Raw genomic sequence first — 23,203 nt, 5'->3', positions numbered from 1 at the left:
GTGAAGGGGTTGGACATCAGCATATAATATGTCTTAGAAGGCTTAGTAGCACAGTGATGTAGAAGCTTCTCTTCAGTACCAGGGGTTTGTGCTCCTTATTTGCCCCACCAGAGCGTTCCCATTTTTATGGAACCTATGATAACCAGAATGTTAAGAACATCGACTGTTGTCCCCATTTTCCTTTTAAGCAACTCCTTTCCAGCTCTGAGCACTGCTGGCCTGGCCTACTGAGGGTATGCAGCCAAACTGTAGGAACTGGCAAGGTGCTGTTCTTTGGCCCCAACGATGTTGAGCATAGACCCGCCGCAGTTTAAGCGTGCGCTTGGCCTGAGTGCTGTCCATGACCTCCACATGCCAAATTCTCGTGGTGTGGGGCTTTTGGGGCTTCCGGGCTAACGTGGAGGTTGCTCTTGGATGCCACAAAGCCTTGAAAGACTGGCGTCCCCCTCTCCATCCTGAGGGCAGTAAATCATCCTTACTAGTTGAGGGAGGGAGTCCCCAACTGTCAGCATCGATCTGGATGAGGGGAAAGGACTTCAACAGTACCTAACTTCGCGAGACGTGACCAAGGATAGCACTGACAGTCACGCCATCTACCTGGCCCAGAAAAGGGCCGCGCTAACGTGGACCAGCTGCTCACCTTGAGGGCTGGGTTTCTGGGAACCACAGCTGCGGCCCACCCCGCCCTTTCTCGTCTCAGCGCCACTTCCGGATCCGCCCCCAAGGCGGAAGTGGAATCTGGGCCACTTCTCTAGGTCAGGGGGAGGGTTTTGGGTTCGCTGCTCAACTGTTGAGCGGCTCGCTTTCCTTCGTGCATGGACCGCGCGTGTGAGGAGAGGCCCGCCGAGGATGGGAGCGACGAGGAGGACCCCGACTCAACGGAAGCCCCGGTCCGCATCCGAGACACCCCGGAAGACATAGTGCTGGAAGCACCGGCCAGCGGGCTGGCGTTCCATCCGGCCCGCGACCTCCTGGCGGCGGGGGACGTGGATGGGGACGTGTTCGTGTAAGTGCTGGGCAGGGCTCGGGGCTGCGGGATCTGGAAGCTCCCAGGGGTGAAGTGGGATGAGGAGAGAAAGGTGCGGGAGACAAATCTTGCAAGACCCATCTGATCGATTCGTTCAGTAACACTTGGTTTTGAACCAGTTACCACACAAATCTCTTGAGACAACTGAAAGGAAGACACAGTGGCTGGAATGCCCTGACGAAGTCCAGAGACGGTAGCAGGACGAGAAGGCGTTCAGGACACTTATTTTTCATTGGATTATTATACTGAGCCTGAAATGGGTTGAATGGGCCCCCTCCACTTTGCCTCTTGCCTGCTTTAATTGATCTTTCAAACACAAATCTAACGACCTCTCTTTCTTAAGACCCCTCAGTAGTTTACCTTGGTTTTTAGGGTTAAGTCAAAACTCCTTAACCTGGCTTTTAGGATCTTGGCCATCTGGTTCTCGCTCACTTTCCCCTTACTTTCTGTGCTCATTCATTCTTACCTTTTCAATGTATCTTAAATCCTCAGCTCTTTTGCGGCTTTTTCTTTCTGCCTGGAAAACTTTCCCCACTATCCCTGAGTTCTCGGCATCTCTACATTTGTCCTCCCCTTCCCCAGGCTAAATTAGATTACTCATTAGACACTGCTGTGTTAGCACCAGATAACTTGCCCTCAGAAACTTCGTAATGGTTTGTAATCTTAAATCCGTTTGTGTAATTATTTGAATGTTTGCTCCTTCACTAAAAATAAAAATGTTTTTCAAACTTTTTTGACCTCACCCCACACCACATATAATTATGTGTGATGCACTGATATTTTCCGGTTTATTACATTGTTATTACAGGCACACAGACATAAAATGCTGATCACAGTTCACTAATGGATCATGACTGGAGTTTGAAAAACATTTTTATGTAATCTGTAGTCTGTTTTGTTGTCCTTTTTATCTCCTCTTCTAGACCACGGTAGGTGCTTAATATGTATTTGATTTTGAACAAGATGAGTAGGCTGGAAGCAGTGAAGAGTCATTGAAGGTTTTAACCAGAAGAGTTGTGCTGTCAGGTGTACTTAATGACATTAAACCTTAACCTCTTTATTAGCTTCAGTCACCTTGGGCAAGTTAACTTCCATATTTTCATCTTCAAAAATGGAATAATACAGGCATAACTCTGAGACATTGCAGGTTTGGCTCCGGACCGTTTAAATAAAGCCAGTCACCGAATTTTTTGGTTTCCCAGTTCACATAAGTATACACTATACTTAAGTCTATTAAATGTGTATTAGCATTATGTCCAAAAAAACAGTATACATGCCTTAATTAAAAGATATTTTGTTGCTAAAAAATGCTCACTGTCATGAGTGAGTCATAATCACTGGTCACAGATCACTATAACAAATACAATGAAAAGGTTTGAAATATTGTGAGAATTCCCCAAATGTGAGAGACACAAGAAGCAAGCAGATGGTGTTGGAAAACTGGCACTGATAGACTGGTTCCATACAGGGTTGCCACAGACCTTCAGTATAAAAAAATGCAGTGTCTGTGAAGTGCCGTAAGAGGAGGTATGCCTGGACCTACCTTGCAGAGCATTCAGGTGTTTACTGAGTTCAACAAAGGTGGGTTCCTTTCTACTACTACTCCTACTTACCTACTTCATGCTGTACACTTGGGAGTCACTCTGGACCTCCCCCTTGATTCACATCGCCATTGCTTCAGTTTGTCTCCTCTTTCCTACCTTCAGCCACTGCCTTTTGGCAGGCTTCTGACTTCTCCCACGATCATTTCAAAGAGGTTCCTTTCCCCAAAGGATTAAATTCATCCTTCTGCTTGGCCTATATGATCTCCAGTCCAGCCCCTCTTTCTAGATTCAGTCATTTCACTCTCCTGCCACTGGAACCCTCCTCCTTCCTTGTCCTTGCCCTAGAAGGGACATTCATATCTGCCTCCAGTATCTGCCAGGTGAACTGTTTAACTCTTCATGACCCAACTCACATCTTTTTTTTTTTTTTTTTAAAGATTTTTATTTATTTATTTGACACAGAGAGAGAGAGATCACAAGTAGGCAGAGAGGCTGGCAGAGGGAGAGGGGGAAGCAGGCTCCCTGCTGAGCAGAGAGCCCAACGTGGGGCTTGATCCCAGGACCCTGAGACCACGACCCGAGCCAAAGGCAGAGGCTTAACCCACTGAGCCACCCAGGTGCCCCCCCAACTCACATTTTGACCTTAGCTTTCCGGGGCTCTTTTCTCCTGCTAGGCACTGGGACAGAGCAAATAAGCAGACCCTGTTCTGCTTGCCTGAAACTCCCTGGCAATTAAGCACTTTGTCATCCGGCCGTTTTTGAGGATCTGCCTTGAGGTAGCCACTGGTGATACACTCTGGACAAGTACTTGGCTCAAAGCTGAGCTTCCAGGCTGGCCCTTTTCTGTTCCACCTCCATTTTGATCCTACCTCCTTTTCAGCCTGTGGCCACTATATTCTGTAATTATTTTTAACTTTCTTTAGCTCATATAGACCTGGAGTACAAGAGCCCTGTCTTCTGTCAATTTTTACATTTCAAACTCCTGGAGCTGTTCCTTTTTTTTCTTTTTCCTTTTTTTTTAAAGATTTATTTATTTGACAGAGAGAGAGATCACAAGTAGGCAGAGAGGCAGACAGAGAGAGAAGAGAAAGCAGGCTCCCTGCTGAGCAGAGAGCCCTATGGCAGGGCTCCATCCCAGGACTCTGAGACCATGACCAGAGCCCAAGGCAGAGCCACCCAGGCACCATCCCCCCTTTTTTTCCCCTCAAGATTTTTTCTTGAGAGGGAGAGAGTGAGAGCACAAGCTCGGGGGAGGGGCAGAGGGTAAGGGAGAGGAAGAAGCAGACTGCCTGCTGAGCAGGAAGCCTGATGAAGGCTCAATCCTAGGACTCTGGGATGACCTGAGCCAAAGGCAGACGCTTAAGCAACTGAGCCACCCAGGCACCCCTGTTCTTCTGCCTTTAGCACGTATTTCATGTCCCCCCATTGTGGTCCAGATCTAGTATTTCCCCAAGCTGGGGCTTTTAAGGATGATGGGTCAGTTCACAAAGAAGTCCTGAGCAGATGTACTTTGAATTAATACATGTTGAATAAAAGACTTAACATTTGAAAATGGAAAAATGGGATGTTAACCCCCTTGGGTTTGATGGTGTATAAACAGCAGTTCCTAGATAGGCTGAAGGTTGACTGGTTGGTCTTTATATTCCATGCTGGCAGGTTTTGGAGTCATTGATTCTCCTCCTCCCCCTAGCTTTTCCTACTCTTGCCAAGAGGGAGAAACAAAGGAGCTCTGGTCTTCAGGTCACCACCTCAAATCCTGCCGAGCTGTGGTCTTCTCTGAAAATGGACAGAGTGAGTACCGGGCACGGCAGCCAGCCAGCAATCTTTTGGCAAGGGAGCAGGGCGCGGCAACATGACCTGAGTACCTCCCCCCCCCCCCAGAACTTGTCACTGTCTCCAAGGACAAAGCCATCCACGTTCTAGATGTGGAGCAGGGCCGACTGGAAAGACGCATTTCTAAGGCTCATGGGTAAGGGCAGCTAAATTGTGTGTTGAGGTCAAGGGTAATGTGGTAGGTTCCTCCTGGGACAGAGATGCTTCAAGAAGCTCTGTATCCCTAGTGCCCCCATCAACAGCCTGCTGCTGGTAGATGAGAATGTCCTAGCCACTGGGGATGACACAGGTGGCATCCGGCTCTGGGACCAGCGGAAGGAGGGCCCCTTAATGGATATGCGGCAGCATGAGGAGTATATTGCTGACATGGCTCTGGACCCAGCCAAGAAGCTGCTGCTTACAGCCAGGTATAGCCTCAAAGCTGCCGCCCTTTCCCTTCCCTGTTAAAGCTCTCTCCTTTGATGGGAGCTTTGGCTAAGCCTGCTGCTCTTTCTCTACAGTGGGGATGGCTGCCTGGGTGTCTTCAACATCAGGCGACGCCGGTTTGAACTACTCTCAGAGCCTCAGTCTGGAGACCTGACCTCCGTCACTGTCATGAAAGTACATCTGGGTATGGGGGTTTGGGAATATGATAGGGATCTGTTCAGATGGGCCTCCACAAATATGGTTTCCTTTATTTCCTGCAGTATGGGAAGAAGGTGGCCTGTGGCTCCAGTGAAGGCACCATCTACCTCTTCAACTGGAATGGCTTTGGGGCCACAAGTGATCGGTTTGCCCTAAGAGCGGAGTCTGTTGACTGCATGGTTCCAGTCACTGAGAGCCTGCTGTGCACTGGTTCCACTGATGGAGTCATCAGGTGAGAGAGGCCAGGACAGCCCTGAGATCACACCAGGGGCAGAGCCCACCAGCCAAGACCAAACACTATCTTTTCTCTGCCCAGGGCTGTCAATATCCTGCCAAATCGCGTGGTGGGCAGCGTGGGGCAGCATGCTGGGGAGCCTGTGGAGAAGCTGGCCCTCTCCCACTGTGGCCACTTCCTGGCCAGCAGTGGTCACGACCAGCGCCTCAAGTTCTGGAACATGGCCCAGCTGCGGACTGTGGTAGTCGATGACTACCGCCGGCGCAAGAAAAAGGGAGGGCCACTGCGGGGTCTGAGCAGCAAGGCGTGGAGCACAGATGACTTCTTTGCAGGCCTGAGGGAAGAGGAAGAAGACTCCACAGCTCAGAAGGAAGAGAAAGAGAGTGAGAATGATAGTGATTGAGGCGGATAGGTCCTCACTGAGCAAGTGTTGCTCCCTGGGCTGGGTACGCAGAGATGCTATGAACTTTTACTACTCTTGTGCAGTACACAAAGCTGTGTAGCCAGAGGCTCAGGACTGAGGGCACTGGTGGGAGAAAGTCCTTGTTCGGTGGCAGCTGCTCACTCTGCCGGTGTAAGACAAGCCCAGAGCTGGGGCAAGATAGCACGGACCACAGTGTACACCAACCAGGGGTTTAATATAAATACAACAGCATAGAAAAACCCAAAATCACATATACTGTAACCAGAATGTCAAGTAGTGGGGACAAAAGGCAGATTTTCTGACCCTCTGGCTCAGCCAGCCTCCAAATAAAATCAACAAAGATGACAAATCAAGAGACTAAGAGATGAGATTCATACTAAGCTGTGGGAGAAGAAGGGTTGTTAGTGTGTCTATCGCACTGAATGGCCAAGGAATACCATGAGGCAGGTCAGACCCTGGGCTGGGAGGGGGAGAACAAGGTCCCTCACCACAACTTAGCCAACCCTGAGCTTTCCTGGTGTACTGGGGCCCTGCCCCAGCTGGGAGGCTGTCAGAGGTAGGGCAGGGCCCACGCTCCTCCTCTTTGAGGACAGATGGTGGCTGCCCAGGCCTGCTGGGCTGGAGACTGACAGGCTCTGCTAACTCGTACAGACTGCCTGTGAAGAGGACAGGGTCACTGCTTAACCATGGTACCTGCCTCAGCCCCAGCAGACCGGAGAAAGCTGGCTCTGGACTCACTCAGTGCCTCTACCAGCCTGGCAGACACTGCATCCTTAGCTACCTCGTGCCCATCCTGCCCGTCTGGGGCCAGCACCACCCAGATGAGGCCACTGAAGGGCACTGGGTGCCCGGGGATCACCACCTGGTACCAGAAGCGGTGCCAGCCGGCAGGGCCTGTGCCTAGACACTTGGTGAGGAACACGGGGCTGCCCAGCTTCATCCTTTGGCACAACAGCTGCAGGGCAGCCCGAGGCCGGTGGGACTCTAGCTTGTCCCCGGCTGGGGCCAGTCGACTGCCCTCTGGCTGTAGGCACTGCAGGGAGGGACCCATGAGCTGCTGGCGGAGTCGCTGCTTCAGGTCTGGCTTAAGCCACTCCACGGCCACTTGCTCTCCACAGAGGCGGGACTGCCCTGCAGGAAAAAGGCAGAGACAAGGAGAGGCCTAAGTCCTGGATCCAAGTTCCCAGGCCCTGTGAACCCTTTGGAGTCAGAGGGTTCACAGGGAGGCCTGTTTAATATCTAGCCTTCCCATTTCCTGGTGGCTTCATTGTGTTTCTTTGAAAAGGGGGTGTAGTAGCTGCTACCTTCTAAGTTTCCTTATTGGTGTGCTGGTGGATGCAGGCTTTGTCTACCTCATAACCATCATAATAGCTAACCTTTATTGTGAAGGCTTAACAGGACTCAGGGAATGTGCTAAGTGCCATCTAATTGTCACCACACCCAAAGGTAGGAAGTTCTATAGTAGATAAAAGGCAGACTCAGCAGGACTGCCTAGGGCAAATCAATTTCTTTTAAACCCTCTCTTCATATCTAAAGAGGGAGATCATTCTGTGTTTCATTGGAATGTTGAAGACACAATGCAAGGGAAGAGTTCACGTAGGTGGTACTTGGTACACCCGCGGAAATTAAAAATCTCAGGTCATATATAGTATGACGTCGAAAACAGGCATTCTTAACCCTACGATCTTGCTTCACCCTCTATACCTCTATACTGATGTGTCAAGTGCATGGCAAAATGTGTCTGGCCCCCTTCAGCAGCCCCCCGCAGCCTTGCCCCCCCACCCCTACCTTCCACCAGGGCTTTTTTGGCCATGGCGGCCGCGCGGTGCGAGTTGAACTTGAGCAGCGCAATTTGCGCGGGCGCCGGCCCGGGGCTGGGCATTAGCAGCGCCTCCTGCAGGCCGGAACCCAGGGGCTGCAGCGCGAGCAGCAGCGCGCGGCGGCTCAGACCCGGAGGCAGCCCGTCCACACTCAGCTCGCACTTCTCCGTGCTGCGGCACACGAGCAGCGGGCAGGACGGCCGCAGCGGGTGGTTGTGCAGCGTGGCGATGGCTGCCTGGGCGCCGCGCCGCGAACTGTAGCGCGCGTAGGCGAAGCCGCGGTTCAGGCCGCTGAAGGTCATCATCAGGCGGAACTCGTAGAGGCGGCCCACGCGCTGGAACAGTGGGATCAGCTGGTGCTCGTACACGTCCTGAGGCAGCCGTCCGATAAACACTTCGGACCCGGCTGGCGGCGGGCTGCCCACCCAGCCTGGGGGAAGGGGCGGGAAGGGGCACCGTCATCCTCCGGGATGGTTCCGGGTTCGGGCCCCGGCAGTCAGCCCGAGGGGGCCTATGAGCAAATGTCTGTGAAATGGACGCAGCACTCCCCCCGCCCCCCGTCGTTGGCATAACTGGGTGCCTAAGCTAACAGCAAGGCTGGCTTCCCTGCCTCGAGGGAGGCAAGGTGGGTGGGTGGAGAGCCTAAGTTTCCTCAGCTGCTTGACTGGAGGGGGTGCAACGGACAGAGGTTTCTGCCTGCTGAGCACCGGGATATCCCTTCCCCGCCCAGAGGGTGCCGGTCGGTACCGTCGAGGCTGGGGGAGCGAGGCAGGCGTAGGGCTGAGACTACCGTACCTGGGGGTGGCCCGCCATACTTCCTCTGCCCGTTCACCTGCACCAGGCGGATGCCGGTCTCCCTGACCCACGCCTCCAACGCGGCCTTGTTCTCTGGATTCACCCTCTCACACCATAGCTGAAGGCGAAAGGGCAGGTTGGAATGGCGGATCACCGTGCCCGCCCCCACCTCGCCCGTGGAGTAGAGCCCAATGGGCCACTTCTTGCGCAGGTGGCACTTGTCGAGCCCCTCGTGCCACCACTTACCTCACACTCCCGCTTGGACTGCATGGCTCTCTCCGCCGGCCGGTCGGTACCTCCTTTATAATCTTCTCCGCATCTGCCTCTGGAAGCTTCCCTACTCCTCCGCCCCCCAAGCTCTCATTGGCTCTGAACACGACCCCGCCCCCCAAGGGGGTGGGGGTATCCATTGCACGTGCGCCGCGGAAACCTCCAGCCCTCAGGTGAAAGCTGGAACCTTAACCCGTGAGTGTACCGACAGCCCCACCTCCTAGGGCACGGATGTGCGCTGGAGGCGGGAACCTCAGCGGCACCCTTCACCCTGGGGCAGTGCCAGTGCTGCGTAAAGTCTTTCTCCCCACTTTCCCACCGCTCAAGTCGTTGGAATGGGAGGCCCAGGCTCCCACAGCGAAGGCAGGACCAGGTAACAGTGACACAGGCAGGCTCCAGTGGTTGAGTCATTTTATTGGACCTTTAAGTATTGTTTGGGGGGGAGCATTCCCTCCATCTGGTTAGGGTCGTGCAGGGGCGACCATTCTTAGGCTCGGTCCCCAGAGCACAGACTGGACTAAGCCCCCAGGACCTCCTATGGAAAAATGGTGTAATACCTGGCCACTTTTGTCCGTGATTACCAATAAAATAATCATAATAAAAAGTCTCTGTTCTGACCACTGTTCAGGTCTTCCTGCTAGAACAGAAGTGTGCAAAGCTGTTAAGTATATATGCAGAGTCTTCTTAGCCTCAAATAGTGCCAGTCCCAGTTTGCTGATAGTTTGCTCAACTCAGCAGATGCAAAAGGGCTGGCTTGTTCTCCTTTTGATTTCTTCCACAAGGTCTTCTCTTCGGACATCCACCTGGCCAGGATGGGGAGAGAAGGTGGTATGAGTATCTTTGACTCCACTGCTCCTAAGTACCCACTCCTTCCTCTAGTCATCAGGCTTGGCTCAGCCGGGAGCTGGAATGCAGGCAAAAAGTAGATAGTGCTTCTTGGAGAAGCCAGAGACACTGGGTATAGATGGAGATGGGACTCCCTACCATGACCACAGTAACAGGCTAACCCTTTCGTCTTTTCTGAGAGGGTACTAACATGAGTGCCAAGCTTTTACTCAGGTCTTGAATGGGGATGGACTGCCAAAATGCCATACATTCCCCATCCCTCAGCTTTCCTGCCTACTTATGTACCTCTTCCCTGCTGGCCACTGAGCGGAGCTTGATGACCCCGTCCTTGAGCTCCTGCTCACCGATGATGACCACCAGTGGGATGCCTGCCTCCTCACAGTATTGCAACTGGTTCAGCAGCTTTGGGTTCTTCTTGTAGAGCAGCTCTGCCTGCAGGGGACAAGGGTGGAAGATGAAGGCTGGTTTCTATTGTCCTCAGGGACAACCTCCTTGGAGCCCAAGTGCTTTTAGCTCTCCTACCCGAAGTTGCCATGGATGAGCTTTTATTTAGTCTGTTCCCAGCACTCCCAAGTTTGCTGCCACCCTGGGGCTGGCCTCCTCTACCTTGATCCCAGCATCCCAGAGCTCTGAGACAAGCCTCAGTCTCTCCTCCAGCAGCTTCTTCTGTGCAGATGCCACAAGCACCTGTGTCTCTGTGGTCCGTACCTTCTCCTCCAAAGCCTGGGGAAGGGGCAGGTAAGAGTCAGAGAGCTGGGCTACCTTCAAGGAGCAAATAGAGCAGGCTGTTGTCAGGATACTGAGAGATCAGACCCAACTGCACGAGCTCCACCAGGACAGGGGCCCAGTCTTCTCCCCTAGCAACGGGGCATAAGGTAGCTCCTAGAAGATGTTAAGAAATGAACTGACTGGTTCGTACCTATGACTTGCCAGAACAGATAATGTAGGGCAAGGGCAAAGGTGGTTTATGTACAATAACTTAAAACTTGTCTCCTTCTAGTACCTTAAGGGTCCAAAAGAACATTCACACAGAAGCGATACTGTGAGTTTACCCAGTTCCCACTTACAACATGTCTGCCCAGGCAAGAGGCTGTGCCTATTATGCTTTGGCCACAGGGCCCAACCCAGGGTGTGGGTGGACGGGGGAAAGGGACAATGCTTCTGCTGCCCCTTGTCTTTTTCTGGAAAACTATTTTCATAGATTTTTTTTTTTTTTTTTTTTTTTGTGTAAGATTTTATTTCGCACAGAGAAAGAGAAGGGAGAGCAAGCACAAGCAGGGGGGAGTGGCAGGTAGGGGAGAAGCTGGCTCCCTGCTGAGCAAGGAGCCCAACGTGGGGCTTGATCCCAGGATCCTGGGATCATGACCCAGCTGAAGGCAGCTTCTTAACAAACTGAGCCAGCCAGGTGCCCCTATTTTCATTGTTCTTAACAACATAAGATGTCTACTGGAACAGTGACCTTAACTGGGAAACATGGATGGTTTCCGCTCCAGAGGAAAGGATGGAAGCATTGGGATGATTACTGCTGGAGAATTCCCCAAGGGATGAAATGAGACCAGCCAGTTAAGAGCAGCAGCAAAGGAGTGCCTGAGGCCATGAGACCTTCCCTGGTGTCACTCTAGGGGCTAGAGAGTGAAGATATCCACCTGAAGGATCCCAAGGCCTCAGATACACGCTTACCACTTAGAAACAACATCAGAGTAGTTAGGAGCAAGACTCTGGATTTAGACTGCCTGGATTCGAATTCTGACCCTGCTACTTAAAGAGTTTCACAACCTTGAGCAAGCTGTGACCTGTAATGCTTCAGTTCCCTTGTCTAGAAATAAATAAAAGTAGCTACTCTCAGAGGGGTATGTAAGAATTTTACTGATAGCGTATGAAAAGCACTAAGCACGGTGCCCAGCACAGAATAGTAAAATATCAAGCATTCTGTATTCTAAAGATCTGGGTCTTTGGATATACTATGACTTCTGACAGTGCTCAGGGAAATGCAGAGACCCAGAAGAAAGGATTCTGTGAAGAAACAATGATCAAAGATCCATAAAGATGGCCTATAGTGGGGTATGAAAGACAATAACCATCTTTTCTCCATTTCTTTCCAAAGATGCTCCTTGACCAAAACAGTACCATCTGCCCCCTTGAAGATAAAACAAAACAGCTCACATGCCACCAGCTGCACACCCCCAGGACATACCTCTAGCCTCTGCTCCACAATGGAAAAGATCCGCTCTACCCCAATGCTGAGCCCCACACATGGCACCTTGCGTCCTTTTGGGTCGAACATGCCCACTAGCCCATCATAGCGTCCTCCGGCAGCCACACTGCCCACACCCAAGGGCTCTTCCCCTGCCCGAACTGGGGTCTGTAGCAGCACCGCCTCATAGATCACCCCAGTGTAGTAGTCTAGGCCTCGAGCAAGGCTCAGGTCAAAGGAAATCTGTGGGGACAAGAGCACAGTCAGTACCAGATGAGGATCAAGGACCTGAAACCCTGGAGCTGAGCTATAGTGTCCACCCCAGCCTGACTCACCTTGTCAGCAATGCCAAACAGGGTCAGGTATTCAAACAGTATCTTTAGGTCTCCTAGGCCCTCCAAGGCCTGTTTGTTTTGGGACAGTTCAGGATCCTGGAGCAGCTGTTCCACGAGGGATACCCCACCTGGGGAGATACCATTTGTGAGCCAGACTGACTGACAAGAGCAAACAGGTAGAGGTGCTTTCTACCTTTTTGCCTAGACTACACATGTCTGCATGCGTACACGTACACACACACACACACACACACACACACACAGTTTTGGCCTAAGGTTTGAGGCCAGTTCGATGGCTGTTGGAGAGGCAGGGTCTGTTCCTTACCATGCTGCTGGACATAGTCCCCAATACGGTCAGCCACCTTGGGTGCGAGGCCCTTCTCTCCCACCATCTCGTTCTTTACTTCCTCCCAGGACACCTAGGCAGACAGATACCAGTAAGGGACTCCTGGGTAGTTCTCCACTGCAGAGTAAGTGTGGGCCCCCCTGAGGGGGCAGTTTTGGAGCAGAAGTTGCCTTTCATTCTGGGGCTAATCCTCCTTTTCTGATCTTATTTTACATTTCTCAGAGCAGGGTGGGGTCTGAGAAAAGAGTGAAGTGTTTAGGTCATTACCTTGTCCAGCTTGTCCACTGAGGAGCAGATGGTTCGGAACTTGCTATCAGGAACACCACATATGGCAAACATCCCATCGAGGATGCGCCGATCATTCACCTGCAGGGACCCAAGGCACAGTGAGGAGAGAATCTCTTTGTGTGAACATTAACAGTTTTGGTCACTTGGGCTACTGGTCTCTCTGCAGAGGATCTTCTCCTATGAGAAGCTAGGCCCGGCTTTGCCCTCCAAACCCATCCAGCTCTGACCTTGACCAGGAAGTCGCCTATCTGAAGGGAACTCAGGATCTCACACATGATCTTCAGGCACTCTGCATCAGGGATCATGGGGTCAAATTGTCCGGCAATGTCAAAATCCTGCAGGGAGATGGGTAGGTACAGTGCTTAGGGTTTTAACTGTCTTAAGGGTCAGGCGGGCAGACAGGGTACTGGGAGCTCTGCTTTTTCCCTATAAAGGCCTATCTACACTCATGCACACAACACCACCTTCATTATCTGTCAGAGCACCAACCCAGAGGAATCTCCCTGCATTCTTGGGTCTCTTACCAGTCCTGGTTTCCCTTCTGTCTACTTTCCTTCATTATCTCACTCAGCTACTTTTCCTTATTTTCTCGTAGCACTGTGGGAGCAAATACATGGCCTTAGTCCTAACCATTTTCTCTTTATTTAGAAGCTCTGCCACCACTCTGGATGACCTGTTACTTCAAATCCAATCTCCCCATCCTTTGCTGTGATCCAATCACTGTGGTTTAACATAAAGAAAACTGGACCAAGAGTTCAAAGCCTGACTTTGGCTTTCTTATCCCTACCATCCCTTAACCTTGCTGAGTTGCAAGTTTACTCATATGTAAAATGGGGAGAATAATCCCTATCCTCTACATGAAAATACTCAAGTAATCTAAGGATTAGCACTATCTGGTGCATCCAGTTTGTTCAGGACACCATGAGTACCCAGGAGATTCTACTAAGTTGAGGGAGGGCCAAGTTCCCTGTCATGCCCCACATACTCACACACTGATAGAATTCCCGATACCGGCCACGGGTCATGGCTGGGTTATCTCGCCGATATACTTTGGCTATGTGGTAGCGTTTAATGTTGGTCAGTTTATTCATTGCCAAGTATCGAGCAAAAGGAACCTGATAACGGTTAAGGAGAAAGCCCCTCCTCATACAGTCCGGCAGCTGATTATCACCACCAACAGAAGCTGGGGTCTAACCTTTCTCTGTGTGTGAGTAAAACCACAACCTGTAAGATTAAGAGTATTTCTGAACATCAGAATCAACTTTGTTCACACAGCAGAAGTCTCAAAAAGGATTAGGGTCCCTCTCCGTTTGGTTAGTGTCTCCCCTGGACTATGCTGAGCATAGGAGGGGGCCAGGCAGATATGCCAGAGAGCAGAGAAAGGTTTCCATGTAGGATTTCTGAGCAGATGATTCTCTGACAAAGCTTGGAGATAAAGGAATTGGACTGTTGGTCAATTAAAGAGAACTCTGTCCACTGGACAGGGCAGGGGAGAGAGATTCTGGAGCCGAGGGATTACTGAGTTGGAACTGGTTCCCAACATAAAGCTGAGCTCTCACTCAGGATTCTGAAGACTTTTAAGGCTATGCTCTGTTTAGCTAAAGTCCCATTCCTGGTTTAAAGAAATAAGTTCCCTGATTATCATAAACATCATATTTAATCCCACCTATGTGTGGCTATCCCCAAATCCGAGGCTAGAAATAGCCCCAGCCCAATGAGAACCAACTGATCCAAAGTACCAAGAGACCAAGTTTAGAAAGATACGGTGAGGTCATAGCGAAGGGACAGCAGCTCTCCACCCTGGTCCTTCAGGTCATAGATAAGCTTAGAATCTTCTCCATACTTTCCAGTCAGTGTTTCCTGAGAAAATACAAAGGTGGTCACAATGATAAATATAACAATTTATTATTATTATTTTTTTTAAAGATTTTATTTATTTATTTGACAGAGAGAGATCACAAGTAGACAGAGAGGCAGGCAGAGAGAGAGGGAGGGAAGCAGGCTCCCTGCTGAGCAGAGAGCCCGATGCGGGACTCGATCCCAGGAACCTGAGATCATGACCTGAGCCGAAGGCAGCGGCTTAACCCACTGAGCCACCCAGGCGCCCCAAATATAACAATTTAAAAGGAAGTTTTTTTTTTTTTTAAGATTTTATTTATTTATTTGACAGATTTATTTATTTATTTGACAGATTTATTTATTTATCAGACAAAGCTGAGTAATACTTTGGTGAGAAGCAGCTCTGTATTTCTTTCCTTCCCAGTGTTCCACCGTCAGTTGATTAGGTTATTTAAAAATAAAGTTCCATAACATTTCAATAAATACACTTCGGTATAGTTTTTTTCCTTTGGAATATACATTTTTTAAGAATTAATTCCTAAGATTGGATTATTAGATCAATGAAATGTTTTTATGATGCTTAAAGTTTGAACAATGTCAAAAGGCAAAACTGAAATAGTAGTTCTTACCATGTGATGGCTTCAATAAGGTGATAACATATTTTATTTACCAGACTGGAAAAGTTTAAAAAGCCTGAAAATTCCCAGTCTAGAATTAGAAACATTCATACATTTGGTCGGTGTTATGGGCTGAACTGTGTCCCCTTCAAAATTCATACATTGCAATCCTACCCCCCAGTAACCTCAGAATGTGACTATATTTGGAGACAGGGTCTTTAATAAGAGGTAGTTAAGCTAAGTGAAGGTGGGCCCTAATCCAATATAAGTGATGTCCTTATGAAAAAAGGAAAATTGGACACAGGCAGAGGGAAGATGATGTGAAGACACTAGGAAAACACCATCTACAGCCAAGGAGTGAGGCCTGAAACAGATCCTTCCCTCACGGTCCTCCGAAAGATCCAACCCTGCTGACACCTGATCTTGTACTTCTAGCCTCCTGACACTAAATCTGCTGGGTAAGCTGCCCAGTCTGTGGTACTCTGTTCTGGAAGCCCCAGCAAACCAAGAGAATTGGTAAACAATAATGAGTACAGTCTTTTGATCCAGCAATTTCACTTCTGTGAATTCACCCTGCAGATGAATGACCACCAGTACCAGACATTGTTCTAAGCAATGAATATACATCAGTGAACAAGACCAAGATACAGTCCACACCCTCATGGATCTTTCCTACTAAGGAGAAGAGAGAGGCAGTACACTAAGGCAAGGAAACAAATTAAGAGATAATTTCAATTAGTGATAGCTGCTCTAATGGAAATAAAACTGGTCAATGTGATAGACAACGGATACTTTAGACAAAATAGTTGGAGAAGACTGTTCGAAGAATGGCAGTTTAGTTGAGATCGGAAATTAAAATCTTTAATCTCTACTTTAATCTGAAATTAAAGTCAAACAAAGAGGGGCGAGGGAGTTCAAGAAGAGGTAAGGGCAAGTACAAAGGCCCTGAGACAGAACCATATTTAGAGGGAGGGAATAGGGAGAGGGTGGTTGCGTTATGGCCATTGGGGAGGGTATGTGCTATGGTGAGTGCTGTGAAATGTGTAAGCCTGGCGATTCACAGACCTGTACCCCTGGGGCTAATAATACATTATATGTTAATAAAAAAATCAAGAAAATTAAAAAAAAAACACAACATATTTAGAATGGTCCAGGAATAGAAAGAAGACCAGAGTAGCACTGGGGCCAAGGGAAAGAATAGCACAAGATGAGGTGGGAAAGTAAGGCAATGGCCAGATCATGTAGGGCCTTGTAAGCATAAGCAGAGTTTGGATTTTGTTATAAATGTAATGGTTTTAAACAGGGAGTGATGCAGTCTTTTTTTTTTTTTTTTTAACAGTAAAGAACTGGAAGCAATCTCAGGGTCCATCAACAGGAGACTGGTTACATATTTATTCTTTATATATATGGTTTGTATGTATCTCAAAAACATCTCAAGAACAGGTACCAGGGAATTCATTGTAGACAGGACCATAACAACGTACTCTAACAAGGGCCCTCTTCTGGAAGCGATCAGCCATGACCACAGCAAATAAAAAGTAGGGCCTCTCCTTCTAAACCAGGCCTGCCTCCCTTCTCACTGGAGAAAATTCCGGTCTTTGTCTCCAACAGGAGAGACACCTCTCACTCTCTTACCATCTTCTTTGTTGTTTATATATCCACTCTCCCACCACCCAATTTCTCCTTACCAATCCCTCACCTTTAGTTCAAACACAGGCGTATCGATCACTTCTGCACCATGACGCTTGAAGCAGCTGACAATTACGTCGAACACCTTCTCCCGAACAGCCATCTGCCGGGGACTGTAGTCTCTTGTACCCTTGGAGTCCAAATTGGCCAAAGAACCAGGGATGGGATTTAAAAACAAACAGGAAACATTCAGGTCAAAAATACAAAAGCATGACCTTGAGGATGACAGATATAAACACTGTCCCAAACTTCTTTTCCTGGCTAGGAGTTGTAAAGTAAGCACAAACAATTCCCTAGTAATTATCACACCCATTTGCTAACACCCTTCTAAATTCCATCCCCTTTTTAGTGTGGTTCTATTTTCTAGAATTCTTAGAATGCTGTTTTCTTTCTTTCTTTTTTAGAACACTATTTTCTGAGAAGTTTTCCTAAAAACTCTTTTTCTATGATACCAGAACATTTCCCTTCCTATGAGAAAACACATACCTGATGACAGGTATATAACCAACTCAAACTGGCTTAGCTAGTTGAATTTCAAAGTTTATAAGTAACACTTACCCCCAGCATAACTTAAAAAAAATTCTAATACTATTTGCAATAATAAATGCTAATTAATTAATTAATACTACTTAGCAATAAATACTAAATTATAATAAATACTATTCCCTAATCTGCTTCTGATAACCCTATGACATAGGCTGGGCAGAATCCTTTTATGGATGAATTACAGGATATTTGAGAAGTTAAATCATTACCTAAGGCCACTCAGCAGGTTCGTGGCAGTCAGGGCTATAATAACACTGTCCTTCCAGATCAGAGCTTCTAATCTGGGTGTTTACACCCTACCCTCAAGTCTTTGGTCTCAGGACCTCTTTAAACTTTTACTATTTATTAAGGACCCCAAAGTGGATTATACCAATCAAAGTTTATTGCATTAGAAATTAAAACTGTGAACATTTAAGAATTTTTATAGTTCACTTAACACATAGTAAATCCATTACATGTTAACATAAATAACACTTTAGGAAACTATAACTACTTCCCAAAACAAAAAAATTTGGTGAGAAGGGTAACGCTGATTTACATTTTTGCAAATCTTTAACGTCTGGCCTAACAGAGAACAACTGGGTTCTTGCATATGCTTTGTGCATTCAATTTTGTTGTGATATGTTGTTCTGGTTGCATAAAGAAAATCTAGCCTTACAAAGATGTGTAATTGTAAAAGAAGAATTTTTTTTTTTAAGATTTTATTTATTTGACAGAGAGAGAGGAAAGTAAGTACATGCACACAAGCAGGGGGATCAGCAGGTAGAGAGAGAGGGAGAAGCAGGCTCCCTGCTGAGCAGGGAGACTGCTATGGGGCTGGACCCCAGAACCCTGGGATCATGACCTGAACTGTAGGCAGCCACTTAACTGACTGAGCCACCCAAGCACCCAAGAAGGAATATTTTAATAAACTTTTTAGCTAACTGTAGATAATCTTCTTAAACTAAACCAGAATCCAAAAAATGGTAGTTTCTTAAAGATTGGTTGCAGTGTGGAATAGGAACTACATCAGTGAATTTTTCACACTGTTACATTAAAATACACTACTTATATATGGTACCCAGAATTCACAGAGACAGAAAGTAGAACAGTAGTTACCTTGGGGCTGGAGGGAGGGTAGAGGGGGAAGTTACTGCTTAATGGGTATAGAATGTCAGTTTGGTATGATGAAAAAAAGTTCTGGGGATGAATAGTGGTGATGGTTGCACAACAATGCAATGCGAACCTACTTAATGCCACCACACTGTACGCTTCAAAATGGTTTAAAAAGGGGTGACTGGGTGGCTCAATTAGTTAAGCATCTGCCTCTCCCTCTCTGCCCACCCCTCCTCCCAGTGCTCTCTCTCTCTCAAATAAACAGATAAAATCTTTAGAAAATGGTTAAAATGGCAAATTTCATGTCACATATATTTTACCATAATTTTAAAGATATTGATTACTCCATCTTGTACTCTGAATCTTTTACCCATGTATTATTTTATACCATTATACATCAGTCATGTGGAAAACACTGGGTCATTGATAAATTATACAGATCTTCTAAATATTTACACACTTCACTATATTAGAAAACACCTTTGTTAATATCAACACAGATCTCATTGGGAAAGTCTTTCACTACTAGATTGGGAAGCTGTCTACATGATGGGGAAAGATAGAAGTTCCCTAAAATCCTAACTTTCACCTGAATGCTTGAATTTTGTCAATGGCAAAAAATATTGTCAGATGTTGTCCTTGAGGTGACAAAGCTCACTTCATTCATTATCCAAATCTTTAAAACAGCAGTTCGTCTTTCAGTTTTTCTTTCAAATAAAAAAGATGTTCTGGGGCACCTGGGTGGCTCAGTGGGTTAAAGCCTCTGCTTTTGGCTCGGGTCAAGATCTCAGGGTCCTGGGACTGAGCCGAGCATTGGGCTCTCTGCTCGGCAGGGAGCCTGCTTCCTCCTCTCTCTCTGCCTGTCTCTCTGCCTACTTGTGATCTCTGTCTGTCAAATAAATAAATAAAATCTTAAAAAAAAAAAAAAGATGTTCTGTGAAAACAGTAGCTAGGTAGCTTAAACTCATGCAATAGCACAAGTGTTTTTCCTGCTCTGGAATGCAGCAGAAGTGCTTTCTGTATTCTTGCCATTTCATCACACAGAATACTAAAAAAGAGAGTACTCAAGGGTTGAGATTCAATAAAATGAGCAAATTTTACTGTTATCAAGGACATTCATAAGCAAAACTGATTTTTTTAAAAATTATGAATGCAGGAAAATAAAGAACATGATGGCTATTTGAATAGTGTAGGGCTGCTGTCATATTTCATGCTAAGACACCAGCAGTTCTACTCACCAGTGCTTTTGCATTTTCATTAACAAATGTGGTCACAAAGGCAAATACATGTCAGTATAATCATAAAAATAATTTTGACCACAAAAACCTCTTGGAAGAGTCCTACCCCATGATACTGGGTTTTCTGTTAATATAAATCACACATCAAGAGACGCATTTCAGGGCGCCTGGGTGGCTCAGTGGGTTAAGCCGCTGCCTTCGGCTCAGGTCATGATCTCAGGGTCCTGGGATCGAGTCCCGCATCGGGCTCTCTGCTCAGCAGGGAGCCTGCTTCCCTCTCTCTCTCTCTCTCTCTCTCTCTGCCTGCCTCTCTACTTGTGATCTCTCTCTGTCAAATAAATAAAATCTTTAAAAAAAAAAAAAAAAAAAAAAAAAAAAAAGAAAAGAAGAGACGCATTTCAACAAACTAAAGTGGAAACTAACTCTCCAGTATAATCTCACTTTCTTTTAAAATAGTATAGGGGTGCCTGGGTGGCTCAGTGGGTTAAAGCCTCTGCCTTCAGCTCAGGTCATGATCCCAAGGTCCTGGGATCAAGCCCCGCATCAGGCTCTGTCTGTCAAATAAATAAATAAAAATCTTAATAAATAAAATAGTATAGAAATTTTCAAACACACATTATAGAGAAGAGTATCATACATCACCATGTTATCTATCACCCAGTTTCGATAACCATCAGTGTCTGTTATTTTTACGTTATCTAAGGTCCAACTTTTCTTTTCTGGAGTATTTTATTTTTTAAAGAACTTATTTATTTGTTTGTTTGTTTATTTATTTATCAGAGAGAGAGAGAGAGAGCACAAGCAGGCAGAGTGGTGCGAAGAGGCAGAGAGAGAAGCAGGCTCCCTGCTGAGTAAGGAGCCTGATGCGGGGCTCGATCCCAGGATCCTGGGATCATGACCTGGGGGGAAGGCAGCGGCTTAACCGACTGAGTCACCCAGGCGCCCCTTTCCTGGCATATTTTAGAGTAAATCCAGACATCCTATCAGTTTGTCCCTAAATATTTGTCATTCGCTAAAGCAGGAGGTTTAAAAAAAACCCAAAACACTAAAATTCCTTTATTACAACCAACAAAACAAACAGCAGCCCTTTCATATCATCTAATAACCAAGCCGTGTTTAATTTTCCCCAGTTGCCTCAAGAATACTTTTTTAGGATGGACTTGTTTGAATTAGATTCTTTTTTTTAAAGATTTTATTTATTTGTTTGACAGACAGAGATCACAAGTAGGCAGAGAGGCAGGCAGAGAGAGAGGGGGAAGCAGGCTCCCCGCTGAGCAGAGAGCCCGATGCGGGGCTCGATCCCAGGACCCTGAGATCATGACCCGAGCCGAAGGCAGAGGCTTTAACCCACTGAGCCACCCAGGCGCCCCTGAATTAGATTCTAAATGAAGCCCATGCACTGTATTTGTTTGTCTCTTATCTGTTTAATCCACAACAGTTTCCTTTCCTTTTTTAAAAAATGTCATTTATTTGTTAAGAAAATTGAATAATTTGTCCTAAGGAACTTTTCATATTCTGGATTTCATTAACAGTGTATACAATGTGTCATTTAATACATTCCTCCATCTCCCATATTTCTGATAAACTGGTAGGTCAAAAGGCCTGATTAGATTCAGGTTCAATTTTTCTTGGCAAGAATATATATATATATTTAAAGATTTTATTTATTTATTTGACAGACAGAGATCACAAGTAGGCAGAGAAGCAGGCAGAGAGAGAGGAAGGGAAGCAGGCTCCCTGCTGAGCAGAGAGCCCGATGTGGGGCTCGATCCCAGGACCCTGGGATCATGACCTGAGCCGAAAGCAGAGGCTTTAACCCACTGAGCCACCCAGGCACCCCGGCAAGAATATTTCATAGGTGGTGCTGTGTACTTCTAATTGCATCACGTCAGAAGAAACATAATGTCTGGATGTCCTACTTTTAGTGATGTTAAGATTGATCCTTGGGTTTAGTAAGGCCAGCCTGATCTGTCACAAATTCACCATTAATTTTTCAGTAAAGAGTTTGAAAAACTATTGATAATCTTTGCTTTGTAATTTTACATTGTCTCTTTCACCTCTGAAATTAGTTGTGTGTAGAAAGGAATAGCTCAATTAATTTAGGAGCCCAAAGAATGAACCTAAAAAGGTGACACCTTAACACAAGGAAGACCCCTCTCCTTTGAAGTCCAATTTCACACACATTTACTGAATTATCTGTTCAGTTCCAGACACCAGTCTCAGCCTCTCAGGGTAAATAAACTATGTTATAAAAGTCACCAAGAAATACAATAGTAGATATATATATATATATGAAGTGCCAAGGGAACCTAGATGAAATGGTAAATAGTTCTGCTTATAGAACATACAAAGAATGACATCTGAACTCCTCCTCTCCAGGAGGAGACCACGCTAGTAATCTCCAACGGATTTCCATTCCACTCTACTCTCCTGTATATTTGGGTCTACTAATCAAGTCTTTTTCTAGTCCCTGGAAACCACCAGCGTTCTTTTCTCCTTCAGGATTTCCATACTGTACCCGAACCTATCTTCCTCATGCTCTCCCCCTGGCTACCTCCCATTCATCTCAGTCAGTTAGTATATCACTTCTGTGAGGCTTTTTCAGACGCTCTAGTTCTTATTTGTCTCAGAGAATGCTTATCATTCCTTTATATCATTTATCACAATTTATAATTACATATTCAAGAGTGGGATTATCTGTCCTAAATCTGTTTCCTTCAGTAGAATGTAAGCTCCATGAGGGTAGGCTATATTGTTCACCATGGCATACTCACATACTATGGTGCTAGGCACTTAGGAAACACTCAGTAAATATTTACTTAATGAAAGAAGGAGTAGCAGTAGCTGGCATACTCCCCTAAGCACCCAGCTGGTCTAGTTTCTGCCATCACTTTGCTATCCCAGAATGACTCAGACTCCAATTCAGCCCAGCTCCCAGAACAACTGTTCAAGGAAGCAGGGGCATCCACCCTTGGGAGTGGGATTAGGGGCTTTCTCCTTAAAGGAATTATATTTACCTTGGGGGTTTTGAGCACAAACTTCTGTTTCCCTTCATCAGGGCCCAGCTGCGCCTTCAGTTTCAGTAGTTTTGCCACCTCCTCCTCGATCTGTGGACGTAAAGTAGGTGCTGAGCTATCACGTCTGTCACTCCCTCCTCTCCTCGGCCATTCATTCAGTATCCCTCCCTCATCAGAATTTGAGGCACATTTCTCTCCCCAGGCCCAGCTTTGCTTCTCTCGGGTCCTACCCCGCCCACCTCCTCAACCAGGCCCTGCTTCTCCCTTCCCCGCCCGGTCCCCTTTCCCACATCTCTCTTCTATGCAGACCACCCAGCTCTATGTCCTTCCTGGCCCTAACTTTGGCCTCTCCCCTGCCACCTGGGTCGCACCTGCTCAGCGCTGGCCTTCTGCTGCTTGAGGCCCCGCACGCGCTCTCCCTGAAGTCGCACTAGCTCCTCCAGTGCTGCACGTTCTGCCATACTGCGGTCAACCGGCACTGAACGCTGTCTAGATCGGCCTTCGTTACCGCAGCCTCAGCACGGACAGCTTCCGGCTATCGAGTCACTGGCCCGTACGCCTAGAGAGCCTCCGCCGAACGC

At 47.2% G+C, this 23,203-nt stretch overlaps 3 protein-coding genes across 9 annotated transcripts; 1 reads left to right on the top strand and 2 right to left on the bottom strand.

Moving 5' to 3' along the window:
* The first annotated feature begins 445 nt into the window (after positions 1-445).
* LOC111140833 (WD repeat domain 55) lies at positions 446-6,054 on the top strand. Its single transcript, XM_022493038.1, has 7 exons — positions 446-1,006; positions 4,262-4,362; positions 4,453-4,540; positions 4,632-4,811; positions 4,905-5,004; positions 5,091-5,260; positions 5,345-6,054. Exons 1-7 carry the CDS (start codon positions 816-818, stop codon positions 5,664-5,666), a joined length of 1,152 nt encoding a protein of 383 aa, XP_022348746.1. The 5' UTR covers positions 446-815; the 3' UTR covers positions 5,667-6,054.
* A 117-nt stretch (positions 6,055-6,171) lies between these two features.
* On the bottom strand, positions 6,172-8,904 carry LOC111140834 (DND microRNA-mediated repression inhibitor 1). The gene is made up of 4 exons (XM_022493039.1): positions 8,549-8,904; positions 8,303-8,420; positions 7,476-7,937; positions 6,172-6,818 (listed from the first exon to the last, which is right to left on the bottom strand). The coding sequence occupies exons 1-4, from the start codon at positions 8,570-8,572 to the stop codon at positions 6,361-6,363; spliced, it is 1,062 nt and encodes a 353-aa protein (XP_022348747.1). The 5' UTR covers positions 8,573-8,904; the 3' UTR covers positions 6,172-6,360.
* Positions 8,905-8,966: 62 nt separating this feature from the next.
* Positions 8,967-23,179, bottom strand: LOC111140831 (histidyl-tRNA synthetase). Of its 7 annotated transcripts, none has more exons than XM_022493031.1 (13): positions 22,994-23,179; positions 22,623-22,712; positions 16,737-16,856; positions 14,346-14,441; positions 13,571-13,696; positions 12,809-12,916; positions 12,561-12,659; positions 12,273-12,366; positions 11,948-12,075; positions 11,613-11,855; positions 10,025-10,141; positions 9,704-9,850; positions 8,967-9,375 (listed from the first exon to the last, which is right to left on the bottom strand). In XM_022493031.1, exons 1-13 carry the CDS (start codon positions 23,081-23,083, stop codon positions 9,304-9,306), a joined length of 1,530 nt encoding a protein of 509 aa, XP_022348739.1. In that variant the 5' UTR covers positions 23,084-23,179; the 3' UTR covers positions 8,967-9,303. The 7 variants fall into 7 exon arrangements, with proteins under 7 accessions (XP_022348739.1, XP_022348740.1, XP_022348741.1 ...); XM_022493032.1 differs by having other exon boundaries at positions 9,704-9,786; positions 10,100-10,141; positions 22,994-23,162; XM_022493033.1 differs by having other exon boundaries at positions 13,631-13,696; positions 22,994-23,162.
* Between the last annotated feature and the right edge of the window lie 24 nt (positions 23,180-23,203).

The sequence above is a fragment of the Enhydra lutris genome, unplaced genomic scaffold (genome assembly GCF_002288905.1).
Source record: "Enhydra lutris kenyoni isolate GAN:26980312 unplaced genomic scaffold, ASM228890v2 scaffoldscaffold5, whole genome shotgun sequence".
Classification (NCBI taxonomy): domain Eukaryota; kingdom Metazoa; phylum Chordata; class Mammalia; order Carnivora; family Mustelidae; genus Enhydra; species Enhydra lutris.
This window is presented reverse-complemented; position numbering and strand designations above follow the sequence as displayed.